A 13,158-nucleotide genomic window follows, 5' to 3' on the forward strand; every position below is an offset into this window, starting at 1 on the left:
TGTCTGCTTTATCTTGAATACAGTAGCCTCCCCTATCAGTGGAGGAAGGCTGGCAAGATACCCAGTGGGTGCCTGAGGCGGTGACTAGCACCAACCCCCCACTAGGCTCCAACTTTTCCTGCACACACACTGACAGCAATGTTTACGTATAGATTAGGCACAGCGAGAGATCACAAACAGATAATAAAACAGAACAATTTTAACTACATACTGTAGTAAAATTTAAGTGAACGTGGTCTCCCTTTTTCTCAGAATCTCTCCCTGTACTGTACTGAGCTGTTTGCGGGGCAAGGTTGACCACAGGTAACCAACCTGGGAAGGAGAAACCTCAGGTAATGGGGAGACTACAGCATCCTGAGAGCCGTGTTCTTGTGGACTCTACGTTTTCACTGTGGCTGTACGTGATTATTTTAAATTATATTTTTAACCGTTTAGGGTCTAGGGATGTGGTCAATATTGGAATGTTCATTATCGAGCCCATTTCTTCATGAAATCTTTTTGTTTCTAATAATTTGACTTTATTATTAGTTCTTCTTTAAGTGATGGACGTTTCCATCACCCTTCCGTGTCTTGAACCTTCCTTTCCTTTCTTCTGTCATCTACAACTTAGAGTTCCTCCATGGCTCAGTGGGAGCGCCGGGGGGCAGGCCTCCCTTTCCAACCCCAGCTCATCTTCCCCATGAAGGCCCATGTCATCTATGGGGTTGATAAGCGTATTACATGTGAGTGCGTGCTAGAATGAGTTTGTCATGTATGAGCATGGCATGTGTGTGTCATGTTACCGTGTCGTGTGAGCATGTCATGTGTGAGCATGTCCGGTATGGGTGTGCTATAGTGTGTCATATGAGTGCATCATGTATGAGTGTGTCGTGTGTGAGCGTGTTGTCGTGTGTGAGCATGTCGTGTGTGAGCGTGTCACACGTGAGCCTGTGCCATAACGAGGTGCTGACCTGATGTGGTGTTTCCCCGCAGATCACTGTGAGGAGCCCCTCGTGTCCACCCTACCCTCGTCGTCCTTCAGCAGCTCCTCTGAGCTGTCCAGCAGCCACAGTCCCAGCTTCGCCAGACTGAACCGGAGAGACGGTAGGTCCACTTCCCATCTCTTACTGATCCATGGTGGAGCTCATACAGTTTCAAGAATCAGCATCGCTTTTGCTAAGGGGTCATAAGTAAATTACTCAATGTGCAGAAAATAAAATTCTGAGTATTATTCAAACAGGTTTGCAGGTATGTTTCTGTTAGAAATGCATAGCGTGTAAATGTTCTATCCATAGATCAAGATTGGCAGTGCAGGTTTCTCTCTGTACTGGTCTGTGGAGGGGACTTGGCAGGACAGGGCACAGGTGGCATGTGCCTAAGCATTGAGGATACCCAGTTCCATATGAAAATGTGCACAGGAAATGGCATACACCAGGTTCTATTTATCTTGGAAAACGTATTTTCTATCACAACTATTCAATTTTTTGGGTACACAAGCCGCATTGAGTTATTCTTCAAGTCGAACAGAACTGGAAGCCGTCATTTCCATCACAGCTGTGGTCAATTCCATCACAGCTGTGGGCCAATTCCACGAAACTCGGAGGGTTTAAAACAACTGAGATTCATTCCCTTGCAGTTCCAGGGGTCAAAGTCTGCAGTGGGGCTCACGGCACTAAGGTCAAGGTGTGGGCAGGGCTGGGTCCTTCTGGAGGCACCTGGAAGCATCTGTTTCCTCCTTCCCATGCCTGGAGGCACCTGTTCCTTGGCTTATGGTCCCTTCCCCAGCTTCAAACCAGCAATGGCCACGGAGTTTCCTCTCCATCCACCCCTCTAGCCCTGGTTCTATCTTCGTCTTTCCCATTTAAACATGTCTGGGTCAGATGATATACCTCCTTCCCCCTGGATACCAGGATAGCGTCCTGGTCAGATGACTGGCAGCTTTCATGCCTTGTTGCCACACAAGAGAGCCCCAACCTAGCTTCTGGGGGCAGATGTGGCATCTTCCATGGGCTAGTGCTCTGCCCCCCACCGAGAGCTAGAAGAGTGGTCTTAAAAAAATGCTTGCCAATTAAAAGCAAAGCAAAATTAATCCCTTCTCGCTGTCGAGAGTGCAAATGTGAAACTGCGTTTGTGGCCCTCTGGGCTCATTTTATTGCCATAGTCGAGGCTTCTTCTCTGGGAGTGTGCTGAGCGGTGTGTGCCCCTGCTTAAAGACAAATGCACAAAACTGAGCCCCAAGTTGCTCTGGAGAAAGGAAGGGGTATAAAACATACAGAGACAGGGACGAGAGTGCTGCAATTCTTGCAATGTAGTGTGCGAGAGAACATCTGTGCACAGATTCCAGGGAGATCCAGCTGGCCCAGTGCTGCTCACATGGTGGGTGCCTGTGCAACCTGGGCCAAGTGGGGAGGACCCAGGACCTTAAGGCCGTGTGGGGAGGACCCCAGTGCCGTGTGGGGAGGAATCTCAGGCCACATGGGGAAGGACCCTAGGGCTGCATGGGGAGGACCCTCAGGCCATGTAGAGGGGACCCCAGGACCCTAAGGCCACATGGGGACAACCCCAGGGCTGTGTGGGGAGGAACCTCAAGCCATGTGGGGAGGACTCTAGGGCCACATTCCACGCTCACTCTCCTGTTTCCTTCTCATCTGTGTGGAGCTGGTGCTCAACACTGGACCACATTTACTACAGTGAACACTGGGTGACACAAAAATACATAATTTGTATTCAATGTTTTGATATTTTACATTTTAATACAGGCAGACTGGTAGATAAATGATGATGTTTCCAAAGTGCTTATTACTGCACAGATGTGCACACATGTGATGACACCTTGTCATTTTATATTTTAAATTACAATTTAAAAATTATTTCACTATATAAGGGATCTTTGGTGAAGAGGTGGCATGAGCTGTGTGAACATAGAGGTCTCTGGCATTTGTGTTGGATACCAGGTAGGAACAGGAGTCCTGTGGGAAGTATCTCGCCACGGGTCATGGCTGTGCACTGGGGTTGGCCTCCCACTGTGACTGCCTCATGGGACAAGCAGTCAGGGATCCCACGGCTTCCCCTGCACAAAAGATTCTAAGCAGAAACAGGGGCCTCCCTGAACTTGGGCTGACACAGCAGCAGGGGCCTCCCTAGGCTCAGGTCGGGACCCCAGCAGGTAAACTCGGCCTGGGACCCCAGCAGGGGCCTCCCTGGACTCAGGCCAGGACATTAGCAGGGGCCTCCCTGGACTTGGGCCAGGACCCCAGCAGGTAGACTTGGGCCAGGACCTCAACGAGTAGACTCAGGCTGGGACCCCAGCAGAGGCCTCCGTGAACTCCCGCTCTCCTGGGGCTCTGCTTCCCCTCCACTCACAGGTGTCCCAGCCTCAGCTCATCATGGGCCCCATCTGACGTTTCTTCCTGGGGTGCTGCACCCACAGGACTGGGCCCCTTAAATGACAGCATCCAGGGAGGCTGAGCTCCAGTGTGAGCCCCACACCTAGGACCCCTTGCCCTGCAGCAGTGCTCCCCAACCCTCCCCCACCCCCCACACCCTTGCTGTTGCTTTCTCACCACTCCCTCTGGCAGCCCTGGCAGCCCCGCCTTCACACCTGAGCTCACCCCACCTTCACACCTGAGCCTGCCCTGCCTTCACACCTGAGCCCGGCCTACATTCACACCTCAGCCCACCTCACCTTCACACCTGAGCCCGCCCCACAGGATCACAGCCACAGGGCCGACCTGGTGCCATTCTCTGTTCAGAATGCACTCAAAGGAGCTATTCCATGCATGCTTCATTTGGCAGTCTTTCTTTTTCTTCAAATGATATTATTTGAGCCCAATTACATCCGAATTTCTAATATCTGTCTCTAAGTGGATTAGCTTTATCCCTGAACACAAAGCAAGATGCGATTACAGCCACATTCTTTGGCCAACTGGCTTATCCACACTGTCACAGCAAAGAAAAGGGATATTTTTGTGCCACTGAAACACAACAAAAGGAGAAATAGTTTAGGAAAATTCAGTGTTCATTCTTATATGAGTCCTAATCATTGTACTCATTTAGGAGACACACAATATTTTTTCTGGAAATAAACTAGAAAAGTCTATACTTCAATCAATTACTCTCAAAGTTTTCACAGCTTATGCAATGAAAGGGGATAACATACTGAAATCACTAAGCTTATCCTCCGCGCTTCTGTGTAAATTTAGGAACAGATATACGTCTGGGCTCATTGCTGGCAGGGTGAGGTCGTCAGCCTGAGTGGCTCGAGGATCAGGGTCCGCCACGACAGAAATCATTTTAAGTCTCTATTTTCCCAGAGCTCATAATGAAGCCAGATATCAACCTCAATGAATTTTATTTGCATGTTAATTAAGTTTAAACCAGCCCATTTTAATTATCTCTTACTTGTTAATTCATTGTTTTTGATTGGGCTTTATTCTATTTTTCTCCCTCTTGATAGCCTGCAGCCCTCAAGAAAGAATTGCAAATTGAGAGTGAGTTATCAGAGGCCGCAGGGCATTCTGGTGTTTTCGCATGTCTCATTGGGTTGGGATTGGGCTGTGAATGATGGCTGCACGAGTGATTTGGGCACTAACGAGGACACCAATAAAACATAAATTACTCAGCATCAGGAGCACGTAAAAACATTAGGTTTCCACAGCCATGCTGGGACCTCACAGTGAGAGAAGGAACGGGCAGAAAGCCAGCAATGCTCCAAGCACAGCATCTTCCCTGTGGACGGAATCCACTCCAAGACCCCAGGGGGTGCCTGGAATCTTGGGTGGCACCAACACAGAACACGCTGCTGCTTGTATGCACAGATCTACCATCAAGTTTAAATACAAAGCGGGCAGAATAACAGACTAACAACAAAACTAATAATAACATAGAACTATAATAAAATATTGTAATACAAGTTATGTGAACGTGGTCTCTCTCCCTGAAAATATCTCATTGTATGGCAGGCCCCTTCTTGAGACGCTCACATGCCCATCTCCTGAGAGAGGTGAGTGACCACACACGCTGAGCCATGGGCCACACGACCCGTTTCCCTCTGTGGTGGTCCCCGGTCCCTACGCCCTCTGCAGCCATGGGCCATGTGGCACTTTTCCTTCTGTCCTGTCCCGGGTCCTCACACTCTCTGCAGCTGTGGGCCACGTGACACTTCCTCTGTCCCGCCCCAGGTCTTCACGCTCTCTGCAGCCGTGGACCACGTGCCACCTTTCCCTCTGTCCCGCCCCACGTCTTCACGCTCTCAGCAGCCGTGGACCACGTGGCACCTTTCCCTCTGTCCTGCCCTGGGTCTTCACGCTCTCTGCAGCCGTGGACCACGTGGCACCTTTCCCTCTGTTCTGCCCCACGTCTTCATGCTCTCAGCAGCCGTGGACCACGTGGCACCTTTCCCTTTGTCCTGCCCCAGGTCTTCACGCTCTCTGCAGCCGTGGGCCACGTGACACTTCCCTCTGTGGTAGTCCCAGGTCCACACGCTCTGACAGTGTTGGTGGTCCGGCCTCAGCAGCAGGCAGTGTCCATGACTAATGGTCACCCAGACGGCTGAATACACTGGATGAAGGGGTGATTCACATTGAGGCCAACTTCACCAGGCTTCTTAGAGCAGGGTGAGATTTAAACTCGTGAAATATTATTCATGAAGTTGCTGTTGACCTCAGGGGGCTGAAACTGCAAAGAGTGAAACCTAGGATGAGGGGTACCGCCGTGGACAGCTCCTGTGTCTGTGTCTCCAGGGCGGGGCAGGGGTTCAGGATGTGAGGGTGGCTGTGCCCGGGTCACAGAGGGCAGACGACAGCAGTGTAGGGCACTTCACTGTCCCCAGGGGAGAGGAGAGAGGCTCTGAGGTCCTCTCTCACCCGGAATGCTGCTCTGGTGGGCTTCGAAGCCACCACGCTCTCAGCAAAGAGACTTGCTCAGTTTCCCTGGTAGAGGGAATTCAGTGGCCCACGAGAGACTTCATAGCTAAAGAAGAATATAACAGCCAGCCAGTGTCAGTGATAACTCCAGCAATGCTACAGCGGCACAGCTGACTCCCATCCTTTAGTCACTGCTTCTGTGTGTGGAGTTTAGGTATAGCTTGAATTTTAATGTATCTCTTTAAATAAAATGTGTGTTGGTCTTTTAACATACACGATGTAGTCAATCAGGCAGTCCCCATGAACTACTAAAAGCGAGATAATTTGGGGGCGGAAAATCAGGCCTTGGAATGCACAGGTGGTTGCTGGAATGACAGTGCATTCTGCATCCATGAGACCCTCTGCACTCATGTGCATCAGCAACAAGAGAAAGACCCCCCTCCCGTCGCAGTAGGAATGCAGGGTGGCCTCTCCCAGGACCATGGGAGGCTGAGCAGGGACCATGGGGATCCCCTTCCATCTGGCAGCATCAGCTGCACATGCCTTTCCCTCTAGTGTCCCAGGAAGGCAGTTACATAAGCGGTTTAAATGAGGTTTAAATAAGAAGGATATTCATAATAAATTACTTGTAATACCTAGAACCAGGGATATAAAGCTGAGTAAAACATGGCAATCGGTAAATGCCAATACTGAAGTGGCAGCACTGTAAGAATTATCTGACAAAGACCTCAGGGCAGCCATCTTAAAGTTCTTCCATAAACAATTTAAAACATGTTTGAAACAAATAAAAATAAAAACAGTTCAGTAAAGGAATGGAAGATATAAAATAACGACCAAATAAAATTATAGAAACAAAAAATAAAATAGCTGAAATTAAAAACAAACAAATCCCAAACCAAACCAAACACACACACACACAAACCTCATTAGCGGTTTCAACAGCAGAACGGGCAGGAAGAAGAATCAGTGAACTGGAAGATCGAACAATAGAAATAGAAGTTTATCAGTCTGAACAGGAGACAGGAAATAGGATGACCATGATGACAAAAACAAAAACCAGAGACTCAGGGATCTGTGGGGAACATAATCAGGAAATCTACAACCAGAGACTCAGGGATCTGTGGGGAACATAATCAGGAAATCTACAACCAGAGACTCAGGGATCTGTGGGGAACATAATCAGGAAATCTATAATAAGAGATTCAGGGATCTTGGGGGGATGTAATAAAAAATCTATAACCAGAGACTCAGGGATCTGTGGGGCTGTAATAAGGAAATCTAACACTTGTGGCATCAGATTCCTGAAAGGAGCAGAGGAAAAGGGTGGGGTCGCAAAGTAGTTGAAAACTTTGTGGCTGAAAACTTTACACATGTTCCCAAAGACATAAATCCACAGATTCTAACACCCAAGTGAACGCCCACAACAGGATTAGACCAAAGAACTTCCTACAAGACACATCATAGTAAAATGCATAAAAACTCAGGACAGACAAAAGCCATGATTGAATGGAGCAAGAGAGAAATGACACCTTCCTCACAGAGGAACAATAATTGACATGGGAGTGGATTTGTCATTGGAAGCTGCAAATATCAGAACAAAGTGGCACAACATTTTTAGTGCTGAAAGAAACGAACTGTCAACCCAGGTTGACATTCTCAGAAGAAGAAAAGCGAAAAGGCTTTGCCACCAACAAACCTACTACCAGAATTCTCTAAACAAAAAGGGAATGAGAAGGGCTATTGGCACATCACTGTTACAGACTGAATTATGTCCCCTCAGGAAGCTACGCTTAAGTCTGATATGGTTTGGCTCTGTGCATCCCCCCAAATCTCATGTCGAATTCTAATCCCCAATGTTGGAGGAGGATGACACCTTCCCAAGATGGAGGTGATTGGGTCCCGGGGGGACTTTCCTTTTGCTTTTCTCACAATAGTGAGTGAGCTCTCAGGAGATCTGGCTGTTTAGACATGTGTGGCACCTCCCCCTTCATGCTCTCTCTCCTGTTGGCCATGTGAAGACATGCTTGCTTTCCTTTCACCTCTGCCACGATTGTAAGTTTCCCAAGGCCTCCCAGCCATGCTTCCTGTATAGCCTGTGGAACCAAGAGGCAATTAAACTTCTTTTCTTTATAAATTACCCAGTCCCAGGTATTTCTTTATAGCAGTTGGAGAATGGACAGATACAAAGCCCTAGCTCCTCCTATGTGTGAATGTGACCTTATTTGGAAATAGGGTCTTCACAGATGAAATAAGGTCATACTGAGTAGAGTGGGTGTTAAATCCCATATGATTGCTGCTATGGTTAGAAGAAAGTGATTTGGAAACTGACAGACAGGGAGGACACCAGGTGACAACAGAAGCTAAGATTGGCATCACCAAGGCATGCCAGGGATCGATACCCAACACCAAAAGTCAGGTGGGGGCCAGGAGGAATTCTCGCCTATGGGCTTCAGGGAAGATGTGTCTTCCTGACACCTTGACTTTGGACTTCTGGCTTCTACATCTAAGAGACAATGCACTTCTCCTGTTTTGAGCCATCCAGTTTGGTGCTTTGTTACGAAGCCTAGATAACTAATATGACCCTGAAGGAAGAAAAATACAGCAGCAAAAAAATACGATCATTTTTAGCTCATAAGCATGACGATTGGACACTCATGCATACGTGTGAGATGTGTCACCCTCCAACCTTGTGACGTTAGCACATTATTTATCTGACATGAACTTAAAAAAAATGAATAAATACTCATTGATGGTTAAAGTGGTTCTGATGTGGTTCTAAATATCTGTTGGGATGATATCTAAGACAGCTCTGTTATATATTGGGAAGGCAATATAGAACCGAGAAGGAGATAAGGTTTCTACATTGTAATCAAACTGGTCATGTGATGATGTCGCTAGACTGTGATTTTATATATTCTATACTGTATTATTATTTATATATAATTTATATGTATATAGATTGTAATATCTAGAGCAATCACTATAAAAAGATGAAAGAAAAACACAAATATACAAAAATAAGCCAAAAGACAATGTTAAAAATTGCTTCTTGCCATAGAATGTAGAAAAAAACAAGGAAATGAAAAGCAGAGCAAAAAAAATAAAAGAACCAGAAAACAAAAAAACAAAATGCTGTACTTAATCTCTAGCATAATAATAATGACATAAAATGTAAGGAGACTAACACACTAATTAAGAAACAGATATTTGAAAAATAGATTTAAAAACATGGCCCAATTTTATGCAATTTACAAAATGCTTACTTCAAATATCATGACATATACGGGTTGAAAGTAAAAGGATGGGAAAAGAAATGTCATGCAAACATTAATCAAAAGAAAGCAGGAGTTGCTATATTGATATCAAAAAAAGTAGACTTAAGAGCAGGTAAAATTACCAAATACAGAAAGGAACTTTATACAGTGATGTTTAAAATGTTAACCTCAAAACAATATATACCAATACTAATTGTGTATGCTAATTGTGCACCAAATACCAGACCTGCACAGATGTGAAGCAGAAACTAATAGAGGTGAAGGGACAAATAGAGGAATCTCAAAGTATAAGTCTTAGAACTTGAGGCCCCTCTCCTAACAGTTTTTAGAACAACCACACAGAAAATCATCAAGGACACAGAACTGACCTGTGCCATCAACCAGCTGCATCTAAGTGGTCATTCTAGAACACTCCACATTTCAACGACAGAACACACACTCTTAACTGCACATGAAACATTCTCCAGGAAGATCACACACTGACATGTAAGAAACCTGACTAAAGTTAAAAGTAATGAAAGCACACAAGTGTCTTCTGTGACTACAGTGGAATTACTAGGCATCATCAGCAGAAGGACATACGGGGAATTAATCACTATGTATCAATTAAGCAACAAAAAATCAGGAAGTAAATTAGTTTTCTAATTTTGAGATGAAGAAAAAATCACAACATACAAAAATTGAATGTAATTATCGAATGTAGTCAAAGCATTACTAAGAGGGAAATTTATAGCTCTAAATGCATATGTCTAAAACATAAGAAGGATATTAAGTCAATGCTCTAACACTCTAGGAACCTAGAGAAAGAAGAACTAACCCAAAGAGACAAAAGAATGAAATCATAGGGTTGTGTGTAAATTCATGATATAGAGACTAGAAAATAATATAAAGAGAAGGAAATAAAACACCAAACGGTTATTTAAAAATGTTTTAAAAACTGACAAACCTACAGGTGACTCAAGAAAAAAAGGAAATCTGAACATATCACAAAAAAGAGATTAAAATAGTAATTATGAAATTCCCACAAACTAAAACTCAGGACCTGACTGCTTCATGCCTACATTTACCAAACATATAAAGATGAACTCACACGAATCTTTCAAAACTGTTACCAAATAACAGAGAGGAAGGGACACTCCTCCACGCATTGCATGAGGCCAATATTACTGAAATACTTAAGTCATACAAAGACCTCACAGGAAAACTACAAATGAATATCTCTTAAGAATATGGATGCGAAAACTCTCGATTAAATATCAGAACACTGAATCCAGCAGTATGCATAAGGAATTACACACCATGACTAAGTAGGGCTTATCTCAGAAATGCAAGATTTGTTTAATATCCAGAAGTAAATCAATGTAATGCATCGTATTAACAGAATAAATGACAAATGCATAATATCAATAGATGCACAAAAAGCATTTAACAGAATCCCACATTCTTTCATGATAGATAATGAACCAACTAGAAACAGATTCAAACTTCAATAACTTTTTAACGATATCTACAAAAACCAACAGCTAACATCACACTTAATGGTGAAAGACAGAAGCTTCCCCCTTAGAGCAACCACAAGACAAGATTGCCTGCTCTCGCCAATCTTATTTGATATTGTACTAGAGCAGCGGTCTGTCCCCAACCCCTGTTCTGGTCCATGGCCTGTTGGGACCCAGGGCACACAGCAGGAGGTGAGCAGCTGGTGAGTGAGTGAAGCTTCATCTGTATTTATAGCTGCTCCTCAGTGCTCCCATTACTGCCCGAGCTCCACCTCCTGTCAGATCAGCGACTGGATTAGATTCTCATAGGAGTGGGAACCCTATCATGAACTGTGCATGCCAGAGATCTAGATGGCGCATTCCTTATGAGAATCTAATGCCTGATGATCTGTCACTGTCTCCCGTCACCCCCAGATGGGACCCTCTAGTTGCAGGAAAACAAGTTCAGGGCTCCTACTGAGTCCACATTATGGTGAGTTGTATAATTTTTTCATTATATATTACAATATATAATAACAATAAAGTGCACAACAAATGTAATGTGCTTGAACCATCCCAAAACCACTCCTTCCACCTCCAGTTCATGGAAAAATTGTCTTTTACAAAACCGGTCTCTGGTGCCAAAAAGGTTGGATACCACTGTACTAGAGGTTCTCACCAGGAAAACTGGACAAGAACATTAGGAAGAAGGCATCAATATTACAAAGGAAGAAGTAACATTTTCTCTATTTGTAGATGACATGATCTTGTATGCAGACAGTCTTCAGGATTCACAAACACACACAAAGCTACTATAGCTAATATACAAGTTCAGCAAGTTTTCAGGTTACAAGAGCAAAACATAAAAATCAATTGGATTTCTGTACTTCAGAAATAAAAATTCAAAATAAAATTAAGAAAAATTTTTGTTTTATGCTCACAAAGCATAAAATCTCTTGGAATACATTTTATAAAAGAGGCACAAATTTTATATACTGAAAAACAAAACATTGTTAAGAACTAAAGAAAAAATAAATGGAAAGACAGATCATTCATTTATTAGAAGACATTTTTTAAAACGGTGCTATTTCCCCAAATGAATCCACAGGAAATGAAATCCCTTTCAAAATTCCAGTGACCTTTTTTTCCACAAATTAACAAGCGGATCCTAAAGTTTATTTCAAAGTGCAAATGACCCTCAATAAAATACAAAACACTGAGAAAGAACAAATTCAGGGGACTGTCTTAGTTTAGGCTTCTATAACAGAGTACCATAGACTTGGTGGCTTATCAATGACAGAAACTTATTTCTCTCAATTCTGGAGGTGGGAACTCTGAGATCAGGGTGTCCACACGATCAGGCTCTGGCAAGGACCTTCCAGGCTGCAGGCTCCTCTTCTCGTATTCCCACCTGGAGGAGAGGCAGGCAGGGAGCTCTCTGTGTCACTTTTCAAAGGGCATTAATCCCGTCCCTAGGGCTTTGCCCTCCTGAGCTCATCACCTCCATAGATTCCACCTCCTGGCACCACCACGTTAGGGGTTAAGATCTCAACACAGGAATCTGAGGGACACGAACCCCTCAAACACCCGAATGGGCCATTGCAAGGACTCCCATTTGCTGGTTCCAAAGGTGACTCCAAAGCTTCAGTCATCTCTGTAATCCCAGCACTTTGGGAGGCTGAGGCGGGTGGATCACAAGGTCAGGAAATCGAGACCATTCTGGCTAACACGGTGAAACCCCATCTCAACTAAAAATACAAAAGCAAAATTATCCAGGCGTGGTGGCAGGCGCCTGTAGTCCCAGCTACTCGCGAGGCTGAGGTGGGAGAATGGCATGAACCCAGGAGGCAGAGGTTGCAGTGAGCCCAGATCGCACCACTGCACTCCATCCTGGGGGACAGAGAGACACTCCGTCTCAAAAAAAAAAAAAAAAAAAAAAAAGCTCCTGTCATCAGGACACATATTGTCATAGGAACAAACATGCAGATCAGTGGAATCAAGTGTGCGGTCCAGAATAACTCCTCACCTTTCCGGCAAATTGATTTTTCAAGAAGGGGTCCAAGAAAGTCCAGTGGTGGAAAGAATGGGATAACTGGATAGCCACATGCAAAAGAGTGAGATTGGTTACTCACGCACCCCAGACACAGAAAGTAACTCAGAATAACTCACAGGCGTAAACGTAAGAGATGAAAATATACAACTCTTAACAGAACATATCCACGAAACTTCATGGCTTTGCTTTAGGCAATGGCTTCTTAGACATGACATTAAAAGCACAAGCAACCAAAGAAAAAAAGACGGGCCGGGCGCGGTGGCTCAAGCCTGTAATCCCAGCACTTTGGGAGGTGGAGACGGGCGGATCACAAGGTCAGGAGATCCAGACCATCCTGGCTAAACCTGGTGAAACCCCGTCTCTACTAAAAAAATACAAAAAACTAGCCGGGCGAGGTGGTGGGCGCCTGTAGTACCAGCTACTCGGGAGGCTGAGGCAGGAGAATGGCGTGAACCCGGGAAGCGGAGCTTGCAGTGAGCTGAGATCCGGCCACTGCACTCCAGCCTGGG

General features: G+C 45.0%; 1 protein-coding gene across 1 annotated transcript in view; it reads left to right on the forward strand.

Annotated features, from left to right (window-relative positions):
* Window positions 1-619: 619 nt before the first annotated feature.
* Window positions 620-13,158, forward strand: part of LOC105552798 (contactin-associated protein-like 4) — a 193,941-nt gene continuing 181,402 nt past the window's right edge. Inside the window, exons 1-2 of the mRNA XM_011998554.1 lie at window positions 620-722; window positions 973-1,083. Coding sequence (XP_011853944.1) covers window positions 620-722; window positions 973-1,083 — 214 coding nt within the window. The remainder of the gene's footprint in view (window positions 723-972; window positions 1,084-13,158) is intronic.

Source organism: Mandrillus leucophaeus, unplaced genomic scaffold (assembly GCF_000951045.1).
Source record: "Mandrillus leucophaeus isolate KB7577 unplaced genomic scaffold, Mleu.le_1.0 Scaffold575, whole genome shotgun sequence".
NCBI classification, from domain to species: domain Eukaryota; kingdom Metazoa; phylum Chordata; class Mammalia; order Primates; family Cercopithecidae; genus Mandrillus; species Mandrillus leucophaeus.